Below are 24773 nucleotides of genomic sequence, written 5' to 3' on the forward strand. Positions count from 1 at the left end.
ATGTTTTATGCTTCATGCTGCAGATGTGAATGAATGCAAAGCCTTCCCTGGGCTGTGTGCGCAGGGCACCTGCCGCAACACTGTGGGCAGTTTCCATTGCTCCTGTGCAGGGGGCTTCGCCCTGGATGCCCAGGAAAGGAACTGCACAGGTATGTGCCTGCCTCTGCCTCCTTGTCGGGGGGCACATGTGGGTTTAGAGGCCATGAACTACAGGTGCCTAAAGAATAAGAACCAGGAGTTCCTATTATGGCTGAGTGGCTTAAGAAGCAGACTAGTATCCATGAGGATGTGGGTTCAATCCCTGGCCTCACTCAATGGGTTAAGGATCAGGCGTTGCTGTGGCTGTGGTGTAGGCTGGCAGCTGCAGCTCCGATACTACCCCTAGCCCAGGAACTTCCATGTGCTGCAGGTGTGGCTCTAAAAGGAAAAACAAAAAAACAAAAAACAAGAACTGGCCTTGTCCCACCTGCCTGCCTGCTGTGTGACCCAGGGCAGGTCGCCACCCTCTCTGGACCTTGGTGATCTCTGCTATAAAAGGAAGGGCTGGCGAAGTTGATTTCCCGGGGCCTCCAGGCTGGGAGGACGTTCCCTGCCCTTGTCTGGAGTGCAGTCATGGCACCTCCTATTTCCCCGGCTTGGTTCGTCAGCTTGGGGCTCTCATGTGGCCCCTAGTGTCTGCAGATATGGAGGCCTGGCTGCGTCCACTCTCTCCCCAGACATTGACGAGTGCCACATCTCCCCGGACCTTTGCGGCCAGGGCACCTGTGTCAACACCCCAGGAAGCTTCGAGTGCGAGTGTTTCCATGGCTATGAGAGTGGCTTCATGCTAATGAAAAACTGCATGGGTAGGTAGCCACCCAGGGCAGGAATGATGCCCGCAGGTCTCGGGGCCGAGCTGAGGGATGGAGGGATGGCATTGCTGAGATGCATGCAGGTAGAAGGGGCAGGTGTGAGGAGAAGCAGTGATCCAACTGGGACACTGCAAGTGTGGGTGCTAGGTGGTGGTGTCTCCACAGGCTGCCGGACTTTGGGTCTGGTGTTCAGATGAGAAGCCTGAGGAGCAAGGTTTCAGCAGGTTCTCCCAGGGCAGGTATAGCACGAGAAGAGGAGAGGGCCCAGGAGAGAGGAGCCTCTGTCTCTTCCCCTTTTGTTCACTTTTTTTTTTTTTGGCTACCCCACACATATGGAGTTACTGGGCCAGGGATCAGATCCGAGCCACAGTTGTGACCTATACTGCAGCTGTGGCAACACCAAATCCTTTAACCCCCTGTGCTGGGCCAGGAATTGAACCTGTGTCTTGGCGCTGCAGAGATGCTGCCAATCCTGTTGTGCCACAGCGGGAACTCCTATTTTGCTTTTTTATTTCTTCAGAGAACATTTCACGTGCATTTACTCAGGGGTACCGGGGGGACCTGGCAGCAGAGGGTCATTTTCTCGGAGCTCATGACGAAAGAGGGAGACAGGTGTTAATAAAAGTAAACCCCCAGACAATTGCAAAATAAACAGCCACCGTCAGAAGCATTTGAAAGGGCCCTATGGGGCGTAGACCCCCAGGGATGTGTCCCATTCTGTGGGGCTGAGAGAGTGGGTGTAACTGGGGTGAAGAGGTGCTGAACAGCAGCTTGGAGAAAGAACAGTGCATGCAAAGGCCCTGGGGTGGCCATGAGGGATAAAAGGGGCTGCTGTGTGGAAGGCTAGGTGGGAGAGGAAACAGCATGTGCTAAGGCCCTGGGGTGGAAGGAGGCACATGAGGCTTGAGTCGGAGGAGGGTGGTAAGGTAGGTGGTGAGGTCCCCCTGTTCCCTTTTGCCTTCTCACTGTGTCCTGGGGGATGGGGCGCTTCTCAGGGCCCCCTGCAGTATCTCCAGGAGTGTCAGCTTTGTTGTTCCCAGTTCTTCTGAGAATTCCAGCTTCCCTCCCAGCTTGAGCTCCTCCCTCCTGGGTCATCCAAGCCCCAAGCCTCCAGGCACTTTCAGCTTCAGCCAGGGTGACAGGGCCAGTTGCGGGGGAGGGGCACAGCCACATCCCATGAGCCACATCACACCCTCCCCAGGTCAGTGACCTCAAATTCCCTCTCTTTCCACACTCCCAGATGTGGACGAGTGTGCCCGGGACCCGCTGCTGTGCCGGGGAGGCACCTGTACCAACACAGACGGGAGCTATGAGTGCCACTGTCCCCCTGGACATGCGCTGGCCATGGGCACTGCCTGTGAGGGTGAGTGTGGGTTGTGTGGGGGAATGATGAGAGTGTGTGCTTGTACATCTCCCTGAGTACCTGCTTGTACATCTCCCTGAGTACCTGCATGCACATATGTGTCAGTCTCTATGCATGTGAGTGGTTGCATGTGTGAGGTAGGGGGAGAGCATATTTGCATGTGTGTCTTTGTGACGGTGAAGATGGAAAAGCAAGTGTGTGAGTGTGGGTCTCTGTATCTGTGTGAAATGTGACTATGAGTGGGTGTATTTGTGTGTCTGTGTGAGCATGCAGGTGTGCAGATGAGTATCTGGATGAGTCTGTACAAGAATGTGTATATGCATGGTTGTTTGTGAGTCTGCGAGTGTGTGTCTATGCAAGGACCAGTGTTCTCATGTGAAAGGATGTGAGTGTTTTTTGTCTTTCTTGCTTTGTAGGGCCGCACCTGTGGCATATAGAAATTCCCAGGCTAGGGGTCGAAATGGAGCTGCAGCTGATGGCCTATGCCACACCCACAGCAACACAGGATCCGGGATAGTGGCTGGGTCTGCAACCTACACCACAGCTCACGGCAACGCCAGATCCTTAACCCACTGAGTGAGGCCAGAGATCAAACCTGCATCCTCATGGATCCTAGTCAGGTTCTTTAACAGCTGAGCCATGAAGGAACCCTGGGATGTGAGTGTTTATTTGTGTACCTGCAGGAGCTGGTGAGAGAGTATGTGGATGTGTGTTTGCACACAGATGAGTGTGCTTGTGGATGGAGCTGTGTGAGTGCATGTGGATGTGCGTGTCTGTCCAGGGGGAGTGCATTTGCATGTGAATGCATGCAAAGATTGTGAGTCTTCCTGAGTGGATACGAGTGTGAGTGTGTATCTGAGTGTGCATTTATACAAGGTGTGAGTGTAAATGTGTGAATGTGTATCTGAGTGTGTTCAGTTGTGAGTGGGTGTGTATACACACTCAAAGTGTGAGTATGTACCTAAGTGTGTTCATTTGTGAGTGGGTGTGATCTGTGTTTGTGAGCCTGTGTGAGGTGTGCATCAGGTTGTGAAGGTGTGTGTCTACTAAGGGTGATTGTTTTTGCATGTGAGTGGGTGTGGAGGTGTGTTTGCGTGCAGCCATGTAAATGTGTACGTGGGTGTGTGGATCAGGGAGTGTGTCTGCTAAAGGTGTCTTTGAGGGTTTGTTTTGGGTGAGTCTCGTGAGCGTGCACATGGGTGTGCATGTGGATCTGAGTTTTGGTGTGCGTTTGTAGGAGGGCAAAGTACGTTTGTGGGAATAGGCTCACACCCATGGGGGCATGCACACGTGACCCAGTGTCTCCGGGTGGTGCAGATGGTGGCTGAGTACAGGCCCCTCCTTCTCTGGGGCCCCCCCCACCACCTGCTGCTCACCTCCAACCACATGCTCCCATACAGACATCGACGAGTGCTCCCTGAGTGATGGCCTGTGCCCCCACGGCCACTGTGTCAATGTCATTGGTGCCTTCCAATGCTCCTGCCACCACGGCTTCCAGAGCACAGCTGACCTCCAGGGCTGCGTGGGTGAGACCTCGCTTGTCCCCAGCCCCAGCCATGGCCCCCACCATCCATGGCAGTCCCTCCGAGCCTCTGCCCCAGCCCCTGCTCTTGCCCTCCCAGTGGTAGTTAGCCAACTGGTTGACCTCTGTCTGCCCCACCCCTTGCCCCTGCTCACACCTCGCCCTGCCCCACACCACCCCGCCCCTCAAACTGTCCATGCCTCCGCACCCCGCCCCACCCTTCTCTCTGCCTCGGCAGACACGGATGAGTGCCGTGCTGGGAACGGTGGCTGCCAAGTGCACTGCGTTAACACGGAGGGCAGTTACCAGTGCAGCTGCGGACAGGGCTACTCTCTGATGCCAGACGGGAGAGCATGTGCAGGTGGGTGGGCATGGTCCTGTCCCTCCACCTGGGATGGGGGACCAACCTGGCCCTGCCCAGGAGAAGCCAGCCAGAACCAGGATAAGACAAGTGACCTCTCGGCAGGGTCCCTGAGGGTCTCCCTCTGTCCCTACCTACCTACCGGCTGCCCATTTCCACCCTGCTTCCCCAGATGTGAATGAGTGTGAAGAGAACCCAGACATCTGTGACAACGGCCAGTGCACCAATGAGCCTGGGGGTCACCGCTGCCTCTGCTACAACGGATTTGTAGCCACACTGGACATGAGGACATGTGTAGGTAAGGAGCTGGTACCACATACTGGTGGAGGGGGCAGCTTCACAATTCACTCATCAGACCTTCCACAGGGAGGCATATGTGGGCAAGGCAGATACCAGGTCCCTTTCCCGTCCCATGCAGGTAGGGGAAACGCAGCTTGGCACTTGGTGGTCTGTCCCTGGCTACCTATGCCCAGAGCCTGTGCACCAGGCCATGGAATCTCAGTCACAGCAGCAGAGACCCTGGAACTTTGTTCTCTCAAGTACATTTATTGAACACTTATTGTGTACCTAGTGCATCCAAAGATGTGTACCATATTCTGAGGGCCACATTATAAGATTGCTGCAGACCATGAGGTCTTATGCAGGGGAAGGTGAGCGAGATGGGAAATACACTATGTTCTCTGAGCCCTGCTTAAGAACCCAATTTGGGCCATGATCACCATCCTTTCCTGGCTCAGCCTAGGCAGCAAATGTGTCCTGGGTGCCCCATCAGGACAGAGCTGAGGCCACCATGGGGAAATACCAGGCGGTAAAAATGTAACCCTCCCAGGGAGATGTGTTCAGCCCAGTGCAGCATAAAGCATTCCAGATCACAAGAGTCTTAGGAAGCACTGAAGAAAGGGGGCTTGGGACCAAGTGAAATAGGAAATGCTGCCTCCTCCACCTCTTCTTGCAGATCCATATTGGCATAAAGGCTCTGAAAAGGACTGTTGGAGAAAAAAATCTAGTTAAACTCAGAATCCTCTAAATGTATTGGGCTATAAAATCCTTTGGAGAATGCACGTCTGGTGTGTTTCACAGCATATGTGAGGGAGAATGTTGACCGAGTGCTCACAGCTGCCCACTGGTGGATCAGGGGAACTCCCCACCCCAAAGGTGGGCCAAGAGACCCCCAACACGAGACCCACGTGTCAGGGCACTCAGTAATGCTGATGCACCCCCACCCTCCCCTGCTTCCTCTCCTGCCATCCCACAGACGTGGACGAGTGTGACCTGAACCCCCACATCTGTCTCCACGGGGACTGCGAGAACACAAGGGGTTCCTTTGTCTGCCACTGCCAGCTGGGTTACGTCATCAGGAAGGGAGCCACAGGCTGCTCTGGTGAGCCAGCGAGCATGGGAGGGGACCCCAGACCGGCCAGCTCGTGGGTTGTATCTGTCCCATCCCTCAGGGCAGAGCATGGCCAGACCTCATTCTTACACATTTCCACTGATAGGGCCTTGTGTTAAAGCAAAATTAGGATCCAGGGAATTCCCTGGTGGCCTAGTGGTTAAGGTTTCGGTTTGTCATTGCTGTGGTTCAGGTTCGGTCCCTGGCCTGGGAACTTCCACATGCCATGGGCTTGGCAAAACAAAACGAAACAAATAAAAACAAACCAGGAGTTCCCATTGTGGCTCAGCTGGTTAAGAACCCAACTAGTATGAGGATGTGGGTTCAATTCCTGGTCTCACTTAATGGGTTATGGATCCGGTGTTGCCGCAAGCTGCAACTCTAGTACCAAACGGAAATTTCTATGTGGTGCAACAGGCTAAGGACCCAGTGCTACTGCAGCCATGGTGCAGGTGGCAACTGTGGCACAGGTTTGATCCCTGGTCGGAGACTTCCACATGCCGCAGGCTTAGCCAAAAAAACCCCCAAAACAAATGGGACCCAATCACATGCCCCTGGGGCTCCTTTAACACCTCTGCAGGGGTGGGGGAAGCTCTGGATCCCTAAGTATCCACAGCAGTTCCCAAAGCCTTCGAGCCTAATACTTTCTGGCTGTACAGGGATGAACATGGAGCATTCCAATAGTTCCTGTTTTAGCTACCCAGGGCCACAGACCTGGTGCCTCAGAACCACAGAAATCTCTCCCTCTCTAGAACAACAGTTCTGGAGGCCAGAGTCTGAAATCATGGTGTCGGCAGGGTTGATGGTTTCTTGGGGGCCCAGAGGGAGCCTCTGTCCCATCCCTCTCTCCTCACTTCCGGTGATGGCCATTGGTCCTTGGCATCACACCGGTCTCCACATCCGTCATCCCGGGGCATCTCCTCTCCATGTCCAGATCTCCCTCTTATGAGGACACGGTCACTGGATTGGAACCCACTGTAAACCAGGATGACCTCATCTTAACTTGGTTACATTTCCAAAGACCCCATTTCCAAAAAGGGCCACCTTCACAGGTTCTGGGCATTAGGATTTAAACCTATTTTGGGGGAGAACATATTTCTATTTGCCGTAATTATTTTGTCATTTTTTTTTAATTAGAGTATGGTTGATTTACAGTGTTGTATCAGTTTCTGCTGTACAGCAAAGTGACCCAGTCATACATATATATACATCCTTTTTCTCACATTATTTCCATTGTATTCTATCCCAAGAGATTGGATATAGTTCCCTGTGCTGTACAGTAGGACCTCATTGCTTATCCTTATTGCTAAAAGTAATAGTTTGCATCTATCAACCCCAAACTCCCCATCCATATTGCATGTTAGAAACAAACACTGGAAAACAGAACACTGGGGGAGCTCCTGTCGCGGAGCATCGGAAATGAATCCGACTAGGAACCATGAGGTTGCAGGTGCAGTCCCTGGCCTCGCTCAGTGAGTTAAGGATCCGGCGTTTCTATGAGCTGTGGTGTAGGTTGCAGACACAGCTCGGATCTGGTGTGGCTGTGGCTGTGGCATAGGCTGGCAGCTGTAGCTCCGATTGAACCCCTAGCCTGGGAACCTCCATATGCCATGGGTGCAGCCCTAAAAAGACAGAAAGACAAAAAAAAGAAAAAAGATTATCAAAACCATGATTTCATAGAGTTTGTTGTTCTAAATTTTTCTTTTCTTTTCTTTTGCTTTTTAGGGCTGCACCTGCGACATATGGAGGTTCCTAGGCTAGGGGTCAAATGGGAGCTACATCTGCCAGCCTACACCACAGCCACAGCAACACAGGATCCGAGCCATATCTTTGACCTATACCGCAGCTCATGGCAATGCCAAATCCTTAACCCACTGAGCGAGGCCAGGGATTGAACCCACAACCCCATGGTTCCTAATCAGGTTTGCTCCCACTGTGCCACTACAGGAACTCCTTTTTTTTTTTTTTTTTTTTTTTTTTTTTAATGGTCATGTTCAGCATATGGAAGTTCCCAGGCCAGGTATTGAATCTGAGCCACAGATGCAACCTACGCCATAGCTAGGATCCTTTAACCCACTGTGCTGGGCCAGGGATTGAACTTGCACCTCCGCAGGGACCCTAACTATTGCAGTCAGATTCTTAACCCACTGCACCACAGCAGGAACTCCAGGACAGTTACTCTTAATGTCTACGCCAAGTCTCTCATGCTGCCATTTCAGACCATTTCCCAGGGGCTGCTTGGAGTCATGGCCTGTTGGGTTTGCAGGTTTTCCTCTTGGGCTCTTGATGAAGGTGGAAGCTCCTGCAGTGGTGGGAGGCATTTGGGGGCCAGCCCTAACCTTAGGGAGGGGTCTTGCTCTTTCCCTGGCTCCTGCACTGTCTCCCCATCCTGTACCCAAAGCCCTATTTCTACTAGGCCTTGGCCTCCTGGGGGTGCTGCATCCTCCACCCCCTCTCCTGGTCCTGCCCCTCCTATGCCTCGGTCCCTCTCCTCTCAGATCTGGATGAATGTGAGCTTGGGGGACACAGCTGTGACAGTCATGCCTCCTGCCTCAACATCCCTGGGAGTTTCAGCTGCAGGTGCCAGCCAGGCTGGGTGGGGGATGGCTTCGAATGCCACGGTGAGTGCCTGGGGGCAGGAGCTCTGGGCAGAGCAGCAGAGGTAGGTGGGATGGATGGGGAGGCAGGCGGCAGGGTTGGGGTGGCTGGGCATGTCCTTGGGGGCCGGTTAGGGCCAAGATTGGAGGGTCCAGCTCCTTGCAGCCCCCTAATGCCCACCCCGGCGGGCTTGGGGTTCCATCCTCTGCAGACCGGGATGAATGCGCCTTCCAGGAACACGGGTGCAGCCCGAGAGCTGACTGCCTCAATATCCCCGGCTCCTACCGCTGCAGCTGCCACCCAGGCTTCACTGGGGATGGCTTTTCCTGCGAAGGTGAGGCTGGGCAGTGGGCTGGGAGGGCGAAAGGGGCAGCCGTGGGGGCTGGAGGCCAAGGTGGCCACAGTGGTCAGCTGCTTCCCAGCTCACGCTGATCTACCCACTGCTCCATGGGTGCTGGAGAGGATCTGCCTTCAGCCCTGGAGACCACAAGACAGGCCCTGAGTCCCTGGCGGCTGTCTTCTCCCCTGAACTCTGAATGCATGGAACCTGCTGGATGTGGGGAACAGGAACACTTGTTTACTTCCCAGTGGTGCTGCACCCCTTATCCTGAGTGACCAGGTTCCCTATCTGTTCCCTGGCCCTGACTTGGTCACCTGCCCACTGAGTTGGGGTCCGAGTTCCCCCTGCCTACTTGCCAGCTCCCTGGAACCCCAGGTGACAGTGAAGGATTCTAGTGACCAGGGTCACCTGCCCATCCTGCATGGGTCTTGGCCACTTGGCCCCCAGCTCTCTGCCTTCGGGTCCCATTAGACAGGGACGAGTGTGCGGAGAACGTGGACCTTTGCGAGAACGGGCAGTGTCTCAATGCCCCTGGTGGGTACCGCTGTGAGTGCGAGATGGGCTTCAACCCCACAGAGGACCAGCGCGCCTGCCAGGGTGAGGCCTGGGGCTGCCCTGGTGGTTCAGGTAGAGCCCGCAGGGGTGGGAGTGGGGAGCCTCTGACACTGGGGGCGGGGCAGGAGTGGGCTGCCACACAGGGCTGGGCTGACCTGGGAGAGATCACCCCCCAGATGTGGACGAGTGTGTTCTCGGGAACCTCTGTGTGTTCGGGATCTGTGAGAACCTGCCAGGAATGTTCCGCTGTGTCTGTGATGAGGGCTACGAGCTGGACCGAAGTGGTGGCAACTGCACAGGTGTGGGGTCCACAGGGTGGTGCGGGGTGGGGGAGGCGGCTCACTCCCTCATTGCCCATAGATCTCTTCTGAAATGTCCTCTCCTGGGGGGAGGGTTGCTTGTCTGACCCCCATCTCCGATAGTGCTCCTGTTCCCTTAACCTTCATCATTGCCAGCTATCATCCCCTGAATAAAGGCAGTGAATCAACAAAGGCAAGCTCCCTCCACCATGGCCATCATAATAGTCTCCCGCCTGTGTGTTTCAAATGAGGGTCGGCAGATTTTTTCAGGGAAGGACCAGACAGTAAATACTTTCCGTTTTTAGCCATACGTCTCTGCCTTGTAGCTTAGAAACAGACATAGGTGATCTGTGAATGAATGGGCGTGCCTGTGTGCCAATAAAACTTTATTTACACCAACAGATGGGGGGCTGGATTTGGCTCACAGCATACTTTGGCGGGGGAGGGGGGCTGTGATGTGCAGCGGCTTGACATGGGATCTCAGTTCCCAGACCAGGGATTGAACCCTGGCCACAGTGGTGAAATCGCCAAATCCTAACACTAGACCTCCAGGGGAACTCCTGGAGCCCACAGCTTACAGTCTGCCAGCCTGCAGCTCAAAATATTGGGTTTTGCATGTTAGGTCATGGAATTTGGAGTAGGGAGAGCTGCCAAGGTCACAACTCCAGGCCAAGTAGAACAGAGCAGAGGAGGGCGTGGAGTCGCCTGGGACAGGGCAGACCCCGGACACTGCTGTCCCCACAGGCTTTCTTCGAGGGGAGGACATGGCCTTGCTCCTAAACCTGGGCCCCAACATCCAGGGCTTTGACTTCCCAGGAAGAAGGCGGGAGGGAAGTGGGACAAGGGAGGGATCCTGCTGACAGTATCCCCAATGCACAGATGTCAATGAGTGTGCAGACCCTGTGAACTGTATCAATGGCCTGTGTGTCAACACCCCTGGCAGCTACCAGTGCAACTGCCCTCAGGATTTTGAGCTGAACCCCAGTGGGGTGGGCTGTGTGGGTGAGTACCACTCCATTCCAGGTGGGGCTGTGGGGGCAGTGCACTGGGCAGGGCCATGCCCTGGGTCACCCAAATCTATCTGCTCCTGAAAAACGGGCCCTTGACCAGAGCAATTGTCCCTGTCATCTGTTGAGCTACAGCCTTTTGTTCTGGACAGACAGGCACTCACACAGTCATATGTGCCCACACAAAATTATACAGCCGCGCACATAGGCACTCGTGCACACACAGTTGTACAGAGCTGAAAACACACACACACACACGCACCCACACACCCCATTTCTCACCTATCATTTGCTAAGCATCCTTTTCTGCCTGTTCAGACACCCGAGTCGGGAACTGCTTCCTGGACACACATGACCGAGGAGATGGTGGCATTTCCTGCAGTGCTGAGATTGGGGTTGGCGTCACCCGAGCGTCCTGCTGCTGCTCCCTGGGACGGGCCTGGGGTAACCCCTGTGAGCTGTGCCCAATGGCCAACACCAGTGAGTCTCTGGGGAGCAGGGGTCAGGGTTGGGGTGGGGGTTGAAGGCAGAGACCTAGCCCTGGTCCCAGCCTCCTCAGGCTTAGAGGGTCATCTCTGCTAAAGGAGGGACCCTGGGAACCAGAGAGGGTGAAAAGCTGGCCCTGGGTCCCACAGCACATTCTCAGCAGTTCATCGTCTAGGCTTCTTCCTAAAGTCTCCTTCTGCCATCTCTTCCTGCAGATTCTTGGTGTATTTATATTCATTTGCTTCCTCAGTCAATTGACAAACATTGAGAATTCCCCTGTGCCCTGTACTAGGGGGTGGAGACCTTGAGAAGGATGAACCACAGCCACTGCATATTGCCTCTCACCTGTAAACCAGTAATAATCCCTGGACTCTTGAGAGTAGAGCTATCCCAAGGGTCTGTTTGAGGCATAGTGATGGATCAGGAGGAAACCAAGGAAGAGAAGGGGATAAAGGAAGGCTTCCCAGAACAGGGGCTTGAATGAGTTTTGAAGGATGAATAGGAGTTTTCTAGGCAGACTAGGGGGAAAGGTGTGTGTTGCAGTGGGAACAGCATGTGCAAAGTCCTCAGGTGTGAAACAGGGAAGCACCTGTCCATCTGTTCAGGGTATATATATATATCCAGGGTCTTCCTTTCTTTTTTCTTCCTTTTTTTTTTTTTGCTTTTTAGAGCTGCACTCATGGCATATGGAGGTTCCCAGGCTAGGCCTATGCCATATCCACAGCAATGCAGGATCTGAGCCACATCTGAGACCTAACCCACAGCTGACAGCAATGCCAGATCCTAACCCACTGAGCAAGGCCAGGGATCGAACCCACAACCTCATGGTTCCTAGTCGGATTGTTTCCACTGTGCCATAAGCGCCATAACAGGAACTCCTAGTGTCTTCCATTCTTGGGGGAAATGTGGTCACTCCAGAGTCTGGTTTTGGATCACAAAGAATCCTTTCTCCCTAACCGCCCCACCTGCCAGCTACTTCAAGATCCATCTGCTCACATGTTGAATGTGAACACAAGTTCACACACACACACACACACACACACACACACACACACTCACACACAGGCTCTCCAGGACTGGACCAATGTCTCTTGGCACCAAGAGGCTGAGGAGGTAAGGGGGTGTAGTTTCTGTAGTAAAGAGATGCAGGACCCACTCTTGAGCCCTTTTTAGGGGACCTCCCTTCCCTGATTCCCCTGAACTTGGCCCAAATGCCCCACTGCACAGCCCTCATAAGAACCTGTTTCCCTTGCAGCTGAGTACAGAACCCTGTGCCCGGGGGGTGAGGGCTTCCGGCCCAATCCCATCACTGTCATTTTGGAAGGTGAGTTCCTGGTAGACCGTCCATCGGTACACCCATTAGTTGACCTTCCATGCCACCCTCACCAAGAAGCAGAGTTGGGCTTGTGGGTGAGGGGACAATCCTCTCCGCCATCTCATCTTCCACCTGTTGATTTATTGATTCATCCTTCTATCCAGCCCCCAGCCCCCATCAATCCATCCATCTCTCATCTACCCACCCATACACCCATTCCCCATCCATCCATCCTTCCTCCTCCTCTCCTTCCAAACATAGACAAATATGCTCCATTATCCATCTACTCATCCACAGTCCACTCATTCATCCAACTGCTCACCTACCCATCCATTAACTCATTTATCTTTTCATTCATTGACCCATTTGCTTATTCACCCATCCACTGCTTTTCATACCATCCATCTACCCATCCACACATCCATCCTCCCATGTCCATCTGTCCATCCATCCATCTGCTCAACTACCCATCCATCCATTCATTTATCTCTTCACCTACTCAGCCACCCATCCATTCACCCAGTTGTCTTCTTGTCCATTCACACTCTTGCTTATTCACTCATCCATTGCTTTTCATATCCACCCATCCATTCGTCTATCCATAGGGGCTAATGAGATTGAAGAATTCCATCAAGAGGGGTCTTTGGGATGGATGAAAGGATGGACTATTTGATGAAGGGAAAGAGGACGAACTCAGGGTAACATTGACCCAAGAAAGTCTGAGTGTAGCCCTCCAAGAGAGGTCCTGACCTGAACCCTCCAAATATCCACCAGCTCTTGGATATTCTTTTTTCTTTTAAGAGGATTTTGAATTATATAAATTTTATTGTATTTGCACTTTTTGCCTCCATCTTTCAGTCCAAATTAGTTTTTCTTCACAAGCTCTTAGATATTCTTAAAGAAGCAAGGCTGACTCTCCAAGGTCCTAAAGAGCCCAGGGCAAGACCTGGGTGTCCCCCGAATCCTCTGCTTGGGTTTAGCTTCCAAGCATCACTTCCTCACTTCTTGACAGACATTGATGAGTGCCAGGAGCTGCCAGGCCTGTGCCAGGGGGGCGACTGTGTGAACACCTTCGGCAGCTTCCAGTGCCAGTGCCCACCCGGCTACCACCTCAATGAGGACACCCGCATCTGTGAGGGTGAGCTTGAACCCACCTCTCCCTCCCTGCCTTCCTGCCCAGCCACACCTCCTCTTCAGGTACCGGGTCCTGACATGCCTCTCGGGGTCTGCTCACCCGCCTTGCCGCCTCCTCCCTGTCTCCCCGTTGCCTGACCCCCAGCCTCCTTCCGACTCAGAAATGACCTGGCTTTATTGCAGCAGCCATGCCCTTCCTCCTTTGGGCATAAGCTGCTCAAGGCCCAGAGCTAAGAGTGGGAAGAGAAAGACATCAAAGGAATGGCCACACCTTTCCTTTATGCATCCCTTCCTTTGTCTCCTCGCTGTCCTCTTGTGTCTTGATAACAATCAGCAGGTGACTGGGGTCTGTGACTGTGTGTCACCACCGTGCTGAGCACACGCATTTGTCATTCATTCACTCACCACAACAGCCTCATGAGAGAGATGGTCCTACTATGATCCCATTTTTCAGATGCAGAAACTGAGGCCCGTGGGAGTTGTGACAGCCAGTAAGTTACGGAAACTGGCTTAGAGCCCAGCCATTCTGATACTTGAACTTGAGCTCTTTTGAGGCAATATTCTAAATTCTTTCCTTCCTTCATTCGTCCATCCATCCCTCCACCAATTCAGTTCTTTCTCTTCCTTTCAGCAATATTAGAGAGGTCCCTGGTGGCTCAGCAGGTTGAGGATCCAGCATTGTTACTGCGGTGGCTCTGGTTATTGCTGTGGCACAGGTTGGATCCCTGACCCTGGAACGTCCACATGCCATGGGCGCAGCCAAAAAAACCCCAGTATTAACTGAACACCTGCATGCAGTCAGACACTGACATCAGCACACAAGGACAGTAGATGTTTCACTCTGAGCTCAAGGAAATGGTGAAGGAAGGGAGAGAGCTAAGCTTGAAAGATCAGTTTCCTTTGTACATGGAGGTGGGAGCTTTCAAACCAGAGTCAGAACCCAAAGTGCTGGACAAATATCTTATCTCTCCTGCCTCCTCTATTCTGTAGAATATCAAGGGAAAAAGAGGGAAAATTCTGTCATCGAACATGATGGTATGCTGCATTTCTTGACGGTCACAAAGTAGGGGGACTTCAGCCTGAAGATTGGCCTTGGCTGTAGAGCCTTGCAAGGCCCGTTCATGCCCTTGAGGGCTGCAGGCTTGCAGCAAGCACTTCCCAGCTTTCCCACTCAAGGGCCCTGTACTCCAAAGGGCCCCCAGTGTAGTTTAATGCTCTGCTGTTGCCATCCTGAAATTCTTCATATACTTTGAACATGGATTTTCATTTTGCACTGCACAAATTCCAGTAGCCAGTCCTTGTCAAACATCTTGTCAAACTCTTGGAATCACCGAGTAATGTGGTAATTCTATGTTTGACTTTTTGAGGACTGTCAAACTGTTTTTTTTCCACAGCAGCTGCACCAGTTTGTATTCCCACCAGGAATATACGAGGGTTCCAGTTTCTCCACATCATTGTCAGCACTTGTTATTTTCCATTGTTTAAAATTATATTATCCTATTGGGTGTGAGGTGGTATCTCCCCTCGTTTGTGAGATGGTATCTCATTTCCCCAGTGATTAATGAGGTTGCATCTCTTTTCATTGACCAGATATTTATCTTCTTTAGAGAAATGTCTGTGCAAGACTTTGGCCCTTTTAAAAATTGGGTTGTTGTTTTGTCTTTTTGTTGTTGACCTGTGAGAGTTCTTATATATATGCTGGCTATAAGACTGCCATCAGGGAGTTCCCGTCGTGGCTCAGTGGTTAACGAATCCATCTAGGAACCATGAGGTTGCGGGTTCAGTCTGTGGCCTTGCTCAGTGGGTTAAGGATCCGGCGTTGCTGTGAGCTGTGATGTAGGTTGCAGACTCAGCTCGGATCTCTGATTCGACCCCTAACCTAGGAACCTCCGTATGCTGCAGGAGCGGCCCGAGAAATGGCAAAAAGACAAAAAAAAAAAAAAAAAGACTGCCATCAGATATGTGATTTGCAAAGAGTTTCTTTATGTGGATTGTCTTTTCACTTTTTTTTTTTTCCTTTTTAGGGCCGCACCCTCAGCGTAAGGAGGTTCCCAGGCTAGGGGTCGAATCGAAGCTGCAGCTGCCAGCCTGCACCGCAGCCACAGTCACAGCAACGTGGGATCCAAACCGTATCTGCGACCTATACCACAGCTCATGGCAACACCGGATCCTTAACCCACTTAAGCAAGGCCAGGGATAGAATTGGCATCATCATAGATACTAGTTGGGTTCATTTCTGCTGAGCCACAGCAGGAACTCCCACCATTTTTTGAAAAGACTCTTCTTTCCCTATTTGAAAATCAGTTGACTTGTAGATGTTTGGGTTTATTTCTAGGCTGTAAATTCTATTCCATGATTTATAGGTCTACCATTAGGCCTGTTCCACACTATTTTGATTACTATAGCATTGTCAGTAAATTTTGAAATGGAGAAGAGTGACTCTTCCATTTTTTTTCTTTTCCCAGGATTGTTTTGGCTCTTTGGGATCCCTTGCAATTCCACAGGATTTTTAGGATCAGCTTTTCCATGTGTGCCAAAAAAAGAGAAATCTTTGGGATTTCGATGGGAATTACATTGAATCTGTAAATCATTTGGGGGGTATTACCATTTTAACAATAATGTGTCTTTTAACCTATGTGCACAGGATGTCTTTCCATTTATTTAGGTCCTCTCTATTTTTTTTTTTTTTTTTTCGGGAATGTTTTGTAGTTTTCCACGTACAGGTCTTTCATCTCTCGGGTTGAATTTCTTCTTAAGTATTTAATCTTTCTGGATTTTTTTCCCCCCACATTTTAGGGCTGCACCCATGGCATGTGGAAATTCCCAGGCTAGGGTCCACAGCCACAGCAACACGGGATCCAAGCCACATCTGTGACCTACACCACAACGCATGGCAACGCCAGATCCTTTAACCCACTGAGGGAGGCCAGGGATCAAACCTATATCCTCATGGATACTAGTAGGGTTCATTACCACTGAGCCACAATGGGAACTCCTTTTTGGATACTACTATAAGTGAAATTATTTTCTCAATTTCCTTTCTTTTTTTTTTTGTATTTTTAGGGCTGCACCGAAGGCATATGGAAGTTCCCAGGCTAAGGGTTAAATTGGAGCTGTAGCTGCCAGCCTACACCACAGCCATAGCAACCCCAGATCTGAGCTGAGTCTTCGACCTATGCCACAGCTCACGGTAATGCTGGATCCTTAACCCACTGAGCGAGGCCAGGGATTGAACCCACACTCTCATTGATCCTAGTTACCAACTCCTTTTTGGATGTGATTATAAGTGAAATTATTTTCTTAATTTTCTCTTTTTTTTTTTTTTTCTTAATTTTCTTTTCAGTTGTTCATTGGGGAATTCCTACTGTGGCTCAGCCAGTTAAGGACCTGATGTTGTCATTCTGAGGATGTGGGTTTGATCCCTGGGCTCGTTCAGTGGGTTAAGGATCCAGCATTGCTTTGAGCTGCGGCATAGGTCACAGACATGCCACAAATCTGGCATGGTTGTGGCTGTGGCATAGGCCGACAACTGCAATTTGACCCCTAATCTGGGAACTTACATATACCACAGGTGTAGCCCTAAAAAGCCAAAAAAAAAAAAAGGAAGGAAGAAAGGAAAAAAATTTCTTCATGGGGCCCTTACTTCCTATTGTATCATACTAGGATGCACATGGTTGCCACACTCCTGGTGATAATGTAATTAATTCATGAGCCCAGGTTCCTATTTTGTCTTTTTTTTTTTTTTTTTGTCTTTTGTCTTTATAGGGCCGCAGTCTCAGCATATGGAGGTTCCCAGGCTAGGGGTCTAATCACAGTTGTTGTTGTCAGCCTACGCCAGAGCCACAGCAACACCAGATCCGAGCTGTGTCTGCGAACTACACCACAGCTCACGGAAACGCCAGATCCTTAACCCACTGAGCGAAGCCAGGGGTCGAACCTGCAACCTCATGGTTCCTAGTCGGATTCGTTTCTGCTGCGCCACGATGGGAACTCCTCCTATTTTTTCTTAACAGAAGTGGGATCATAGTAGATTCTTTTCCCTCCACCTAACACCGTGTTGTATCTTTCCCCATTTCTAAGATGTCTGTGCATTTTGTGCTATCCTTGAAACTAAACTCAAGGGCATAGTGAAGTGGCTTGCCAGACTTGGGCTGGGGAGTTATCCAAACAATTCCTCCCTCCCCTGCAGACATCGACGAGTGTTCTGCACACTCAGGCATCTGTGGTCCTGGCACCTGCTACAACACTCTGGGCAACTACACGTGTGTCTGCCCTGCGGAGTACCTGCAAGTCAATGGTGGCAACAACTGCATGGGTACGAAGTGTGCTGACAGGGGAGATGGATAGTCATGGAAAAAGCACTCTGGGGGTGGGGGTGGGGTCTTCTGGAGTCTTCAGGCCTTGGAAGAGTGTGGAGAGACATGTTTGTGGGAGGAGAGTTGGGAGGGTTAGTGTATTTGAGATGCTGGTGTGCGGCACTGAACAAGGCTGCAGGGTTCAGGGACCCAGGGCTGCCAGGAATGGTGGTTGCCCAGGTTGTGCACTGCCCAAGAAATGCTAACATGTGAATGGCACCCTCATGCGTGTTGGGGGAAGAGAAGTCAAGACAGTAATTTTCAAATGGACGTCCTATCTGGCTTACTTCCCCTGGTGTAGCTTAACCTACATCCTTTTCCCCAATCCAACTGCAGACATGAGGAAGAGCGTCTGCTTCCGGCAGTATAATGGCACATGTGGAAATGAGCTGACCTTTAACGTGACACAGAAGCTGTGCTGCTGTTCCTACAACATTGGCCAGGCCTGGAATAGACCCTGTGAGGCCTGCCCGACCCCCGCCAGCTGTGAGTGCCCCTTCTCTGCCCTATTTCAGCTTGGTCCTTTCTAGTGAAATGTTTTTTGGGTTTTTTTTGTTTTTTTGTTTTTTTTTGCTTTTTAGGGCTGCACCTGTGGCATTCGGAAGTTCCCAGGCTAGTGGTTGAATCAGAGCTACAACTGCCAGCCAACACCCAGCCACAGCAACGCAATGTGGGATCCGAGCCGTGTCTGTGACCTACACCACAGCTTACAGCAACACCAGATCCTTAACCTATGGAGCAAGGCCAGGGATCAAACTCACATCCTCATGGATCCTAGTTTGTTAACCTCTGACCCATGAAGAGAACTCCTCTAGTTCAGTGTTTTAAGGAGGCACACCACACTTAGGACTCCCAGATGAATCTAGTTGTTTTTTTTGTTTGTTTGTTTTGTTTTTTTTCCTGGGCACATGGGTGGCATGCAGAAGTTTCTGAGCCAGGTATCAAACCTGCACCACATTTGTGATCTGAGCCACAGCAGTGATAATGCTGAACCACTAGGCCACCAGAGAACTCTGAGTCTAGTTGTTTCCATGAAAGCAAAGAGTTGAAGTTATGTCCCAGTCTTTGCATTTAGAAGCTGACCCAGGATGACTTCACCTTAACTTGAATGTATTTACAAAGAACCGATTTCCGAAAAGGGTCACATTCAGAGGGTCTGGTGGGCATGAACTTTAGGAGTGGGGGTCACTGTTTGACCCAGTGCAGTGAGATGGGGAGGGGTCATTATTGGGTATCTCTGTGTGCCTGGCCCTTTTCTGGGTTCTAGGAAATGAGAATAAGGTAGATCCAAGCTGTGCAGTCAGGGAGGAAGCTGGAGACAGCCAGGTCTAGTCCTGAGATGGTCAGGACAGATCACATGTCACCCACAAAAGAGGTCCTGGGACTTAGGCACCTGCTTGAATCTTGTGCACTTGAATCTGAGGTATAGTTCGGATATGATGAGGCAGAAATCCACACTAGGCCTAGGGGCCACTGAGATTGGTCTATTCTCAAAACGATGCAGACAGAAGAATGAGTGAGGAGCAGAGAAGGGACCTAGGGAAAGGTGGAGCTGCCCACATGCCTGACTTTGTCTGTCACGTGGGTCCAGGGACATCTACTCACCTGGGGATCAAGGTCGGGCAAGCAGCATCTTGGTGTCAACAGTGCGATACAATTAGAGAGTGAATTTCCTGGGGGGTGAGGGGGCAACAAATTGCATCATCAGCTGCTGTGAGTCCTCAAGGTTGAAGTGGACTGCGCTAGGGAACAGCAAAGGGAACAGCATGTGCAAGTTTCTCATAGCATGACAGAGCTACCAGGACATATCCAGATACTTAATGAAATCAGTATAACAGGAGGGCAGGAGTTACTGTTGGAGAAAAGGCGGGGCTGAGGGTGAAGGTCTTGAGGTCCAAACTGAAGAGTCTGGATTTTATGGTGGGGACAGTGGGGCGAGGCTGGTGGCATTCACAGAGGGAAGAGATGAGAGGGGTTGTGGCTATGAGTTAGAAGATCACACTGCATGGGTGGGTGGAGCCTGTAAATCTCCCAATGCTGGTCAACCTGGAGGGAGGGAGAGGGACCAGTTACCAGAGGCCAGGTGAGCACTGGGCTACAGGGATGGCCAAGGAGGTCCGGAAGATGAGCCAGCACCCCCTCCCCTGTTCTCCTTTGCCCAGTGGATTACCAGATCCTGTGCGGAAACCAGGTTCCCGGCTTTGTCATCGACATCCACACAGGGAAGCCCCTTGGTAAGTGACCGCTGCCCACCTGCCTGTAGCCCCAGGTCCCTTTGTCCCCAGAGCCCTGACCCTGCTCTTCCCTCCCAGACAGTTCTTTCCCTCCCACCCTCCCCATCCCCCACCCTCACTCTTCCAACCCCCCAGGCTAGGAACCTTGTTCCCAAATCCTGCCCTTTTGAAAAGAGCAACGAGAGTACTTTTATTAAGCTGGCATTCACTTTTTAAAATTCTATTACAATACACATAACATAAAATTTACTGTTTTAACCATTTTAAAATATCCAGTTCAGTGGCATGATGTACATTTACATTGTCATGCAACTGTCCCCACCATCCATCTCCAGAACATATTTTTTTTTGCTTTTTTTTTTAGGGCTGTACTCACGGCATATGGAAGTTCCCAGGCCAGGGGTCAAATCAGAGCTGCAGCCACCAGCCTTCGCCACTGCCACAGCAACACCGGATCCGAGCCACATCTGTGGCCCGCACCACAGTTCACAACAACGCCAGATCCTTAACCCACTGAGCAAGGCCAGGAATTGAACCCGCATCCTCATGGGTCCTAGTCAGATTCGTTAACCACTGAGCCACCAGGGGAACGCCCATCTCCAGAACTTTTAATCTCATCAAACTGAAACTCCATCCCCATTAAACACTGACTCTCCACACCCCTCCGCCAGCCCTTGGGAACCCCCATCCTACTTTCAGTCTCTGTGAATCTGACTCTTCTAGGGACATTATAGAAGCAGAATCATACAGCATTCGTCCTTTTGTGTCAGCCTATGTCACTTGCCATAAGGTTCAGCAGTGTTGCTGCATGGGTCAGAACACTCCCTTTTTATTTTTTTATTTTTTACTTATTTTTTTTTGGCTGCGCCTGCAGCATATGAAAGTTCCCGGGGCCAGGGATTGAACCTACACCACAGCAGCGACTCAAGCTGCTGCAGTGACAATGCCAGATCCTTAACCCATTGTGCCACAAGAGAACTCCTAAAACATTCCCTTTTTAAGTTAAACGAGGTTTTGTGCAATTTAGTACCTGCATGCCAGATTTCAGCTCTGCAGTGTTTGATTGCTGAGCCCATTTTCAGTTGTTTTCATCCCATGGGTGTGTTCCCCTTATTGTCAGCAGTTGGAACAGAGCAGATAAGATCTGCTTCCCCTCCAATCACGCCCTCAAACCTAAGCCTTCTTCCCCATCTCCCAAGGTTCCCGTGCTTTACGCCTGAAGTAATTCTTTCTAGTTCTCTCTTCATGCATTTATATACACATAGAGGTCCCCCATTGAAAAGGAATGGCATTGTTTTCTGGGGAGTTGAACAGAAATGCTGTGATTTCCTATATATTGACTGCAACTTGCTTTTTTCACCCAGCAAGGATTTGTGAAGAACCAGCCGGGTTACTACACACAGCATTGCCTCCCTCTTTGCCCTGCTTTGTAGTATTCCATGTGTGGACACATCCCAGGTCATAAGTCAGGCCCCCACGGATGAACATGCAGGCTGATTCCAGCTTTTATGTAAACGGCCTTATTGAGATATAATTCACATACCATTTGCTTCACCCATCTAACATTCATAATTCAGTGGGTGTTCATATATTCACAGGTGGGCCCCCATGACTTCAGTTTAAATTTAAAACGTTTCATCCCACACAAAGGAACCCTGTCCCCTTGAACAGTCACTCCCCGTTCTATCCTCCCCCAGCCCTCGGCAACCACTATTCCACTTTCTTTCTTTTCTCTTTCTTTTCTTTCTTTCTCTTTTTTTTTTAGAGCCATTCCCATGGCATATGGAGATTCCCAGTTTCGGGGTCCAGTTGGAGCTACAGCTGCTGGCCTACACCACAGCCACAGCAACACAGGATCCGAGCTGCATCTGCAACCTACACCACAGCTCACAGCAATGCTGGAGCCTTAACCCACTGAGCGAGGCCAGGGATCAAACCCACAACCTCAAGGTTCCTAGTGGGATTCGTCTCTGCTCCGCCACAATGGGAACTCCTTCTATTTTACTTTTCATCTCTTTGGATTTGCCGGTTCTGAACATTGCGTATAAATGGAACCACACAGTACTTGTCCTTTGGAGACTGACTTCTCTCCTTGAGCATCGTGTTTTCAAGATCCCTCCACATTGGAGCAAGTGGAGATTCACCCCCTTTTCAGGCTGAATCACATCCCCTTGTATGGATGGGCCACATTTTGTTCCCCCGCCATGGCGTACAACACCGTGATGTGAGATCTCAGTTCCCAGACCAGAGATTGAACCTGGGCTACAGTGGTGAAAGTGACAAATCCTAACCACTAGACCACCAGGGAACTCCCTGGATGGACCTCATTTTGTCATCCTTCCTTCTGTGGATGTTTCCAGCTTCTTAGTAAATGTCCTTGCAGGTCCTCCTGCACAGCTTCCTGTTCACACACGGGGCTGCTTCATTCCCAGACCCTACAAAGCAGGCTTGTTGGGCCACAGCACATGTGCCTTTCTGTTGAAAAAGACACTCTCTCCTCCTGCCTTGCATCCCACCCCACCCTTGCCCCTGCATCCTGTGTGCAGGATACAGTTTGAGCAGATACAATTTGGCCACAGCAGGATTTTTCAAGTATCTGTTGCTTGGTGGATACAAGTTTCCCCAGATCACACGGTCTCTTAGGGCAGGGTCCCTTGATGTTGCCAGGGTGAGGGCAGGGGCCAGGCTTCCCCTGATGGCTGGCGCCCTCCCCAGACATCGATGAGTGCGGGGAGATTCCTGTCATCTGTGCCAACGGCATCTGCATCAACCAAATCGGGAGCTTCCGCTGCGAGTGCCCCTCAGGCTTCAGCCACAACAGCGCGCTACTGGTCTGCGAAGGTGCCGCCCCATTCGTCCCCTGCCCCACCCTGTGCTCTCTGGGCAAGTCATTTAAACTCCATGAGCTTCAGTTTCCCGCCTCTCTGTATGGGGCGAACGCCCTTCTGAGGGGACCCATCCCTTCTCTCACCCTTCACTCTGGTTCTGGCTGCTCCTGGTGAGATCACCTGCTCTGAAACGCGCACGGCTGGGGAGTGGGGGGGGACGGGGCTTAGGGTTTGATCCTGGCAGGAGGATTCTCTTTCACCACCAGCCCCCACCCCTGCCTACCCCGCTGGCTGTGCTCCCCAGATGTGGATGAGTGTGCCAGCGGGGAGAGCCCCTGCCAGCAGAATGCCAACTGCATCAACATCCCTGGAAGCTACCGCTGCAAGTGCGCCCGAGGCTACAAACTGTCACCAGACGGGGCTTGTGTGGGTATGTCGCCAGCTGGGAGGTGAGGGAGAGGGATGTGGGACAGAACCAGCCTCTGCCTCCCACCGTGGCTTGGGTAGGGCACAGGCCTGTCTGGGCTTTTCTCCTGGGCTGTGCTTTGGGGTGGGGTGCCCAGAGCGTCTTAATAGGGGAGTGGTGAGGGTGAAAGGGGAGGTGGAGGCTGAGCACAGTGCTAGCAACCGCTAGAGTGGGGGGCTTCCTGGCAGAGTCAGGCTCCTCCATGGCAGCCCACAGGGAACGAGGGTCCCTGGGGACACTACGCTGCCTGCCTTCTCTCAGGACGCAATGAGTGTCGGGAGATCCCAAACATCTGTAGCCATGGTGACTGCATGGACACAGTGGACAGCTATACATGCCAGTGTCACCGTGGCTTCCGGGCCTCAGCAGACCAGACCCTGTGCACGGGTGAGAGGCCCCTCTTGCTCCCTCTTCAAAGGTCAGGCTTCCAAGGGCGAGGGGCCTTGGGTCTGCATCTCCCCTGGGGTGGGGATGGAGCTTCCACCCATCCTGGTTCACAGACTCACAGATGTGAATCCAGGCACCTGAAACTTTGGGTAAATGACTTATTCACTTCCCTGGCCCCTCAGTTTTCACATCTGTAAAATGAGAGACACACATAGGGATATTTCCCAGCCATCACTTTCCCATCCACCTGGGCAGGGAAGACGGGCTAGATCCAGCCAGACCTATCCTCCCAAAGCTGCCCCATGCCCTGGGTGAACTGGGCGGGGGGTCGGGGGCTTTGCTCCGGCAGATGTCGACGAGTGTGACTGGCAGCCGTGTGGAAACGGGACCTGCAAGAACGTTGTTGGCTCCTACAACTGCCTCTGCTTCTCCGGCTTCGTGGCAGCACACAGTGGCGATTGCGTGGGTGAGCAGCCCAGGCTGGTGGGCAAGCCTCAGTGTACTCACTGAAAAGTGAGTTCTTGGCTTGAGGGCACCCCTCTGATATAAAACGACTCACCCCAGGGATGCCTTCAGAAAAGCCACCTCTGGGGTTTGAAAACCAGTTAACCGCAAAGTTCTTGAAGCCCTTTCAGTTGTCAGGTACCAGAGGTCCCTCAGTAGAGCTCACTCTCAGGTTGTCAGGAGGGAGGTGGACAGTACAGAGGGGAAGGTGAAGAGTGAAGGAAAGGCCTGGCTGGCGTGATGCTGGCCCTTTAGTGCAGTGGTTGAAAAGTGTGGATACCAAGGTCAGGTGGTGTGAGTTCAAATCCCAGCTTTGCCATCTGCCAGCTGTGTGACCCTAGGCATGTCATTTATCTCTCTGTGCTTCAGTTTCCTCCTTTGTAAAAAGATTAATCGTGGTACCTACCTATCTTACTATCAGGCCAAATTGAATTCTCAGCAAGGAATATTACCAGAAATAAAGAGAGTCAGTATATATTGATTAAGAAGTAAGTTCTCTAAGACACAACAAGCGTAAGTGAATATGCAGCTATCAGTAGAGGTTCAGAACATACGAAGTAAAAATTGACAGAACTGAAAAGTAAAATCCACAATTATAGAGACTTCAACACTCCTCTCTCAGTAATAGAAGGAGCAAATAGAAAACATTAAGAATATAGAAGGAGTTCCCATTGTGGCGCAGCAGAAACGAATCTGACTAGGAACCATGAGGTTGTGGGTTTGATCCCTGGCCTCGCTCATTGGGTTAAGGATTCAGCTTACAGTTGCTGTGAGCTGC

The 24773-nt window shown here is 51.5% G+C and overlaps 1 protein-coding gene across 45 annotated transcripts in view; it reads left to right on the top strand.

Annotated features, from left to right (window-relative positions):
* The window catches only part of FBN3 (fibrillin 3), a 72040-nt gene that overhangs the window by 26131 nt on the left and 21136 nt on the right, over nt 1-24773 (top strand). For 14 of the 45 annotated variants that reach the window (XR_014837644.1, XR_014837643.1, XR_014837645.1 and 11 more), the window contains 22 exons: nt 24-149; nt 717-845; nt 2092-2214; nt 3615-3740; nt 3975-4097; nt 4270-4395; nt 5353-5478; nt 7986-8108; nt 8297-8419; nt 8897-9022; nt 9157-9279; nt 10159-10281; nt 10605-10766; nt 12028-12096; nt 13100-13225; nt 17411-17536; nt 17913-18062; nt 19739-19810; nt 22526-22651; nt 22943-23068; nt 23366-23491; nt 23841-23957. Coding sequence is in view for 37 of the 45 variants with exons in the window: in XM_085013006.1 (XP_084869132.1) it covers nt 24-149; nt 717-845; nt 2092-2214; nt 3615-3740; nt 3975-4097; nt 4270-4395; nt 5353-5478; nt 7986-8108; nt 8297-8419; nt 8897-9022; nt 9157-9279; nt 10159-10281; nt 10605-10766; nt 12028-12096; nt 13100-13225; nt 17411-17536; nt 17913-18062; nt 19739-19810; nt 22526-22651; nt 22943-23068; nt 23366-23491; nt 23841-23957 (2697 nt within the window). In the remaining 8 variants the exon portion in view is untranslated. Of the gene's footprint in view, nt 1-23; nt 150-647; nt 846-2091; nt 2215-3614; nt 3741-3974; nt 4098-4269; nt 4396-5352; nt 5479-7985; nt 8109-8296; nt 8420-8896; nt 9053-9156; nt 9280-10158; nt 10282-10604; nt 10767-12027; nt 12097-13099; nt 13226-17410; nt 17537-17912; nt 18063-19738; nt 19811-22525; nt 22652-22942; nt 23069-23365; nt 23492-23840; nt 23958-24773 lie in introns of all 45 variants that reach the window. The other 31 variants (XR_014837638.1, XR_014837639.1, XM_085012995.1 and 28 more) reach the window with 7 other exon arrangements.

The sequence above is a fragment of the Sus scrofa genome, chromosome 2 (assembly GCF_054392235.1).
Source record: "Sus scrofa isolate SSC_HxYL_T2T_F1_AM1 chromosome 2, Sscrofa_HxYL_maternal_Yorkshire_Landrace_v2.0, whole genome shotgun sequence".
In the NCBI taxonomy this organism is placed as follows: Eukaryota; Metazoa; Chordata; class Mammalia; order Artiodactyla; family Suidae; genus Sus; species Sus scrofa.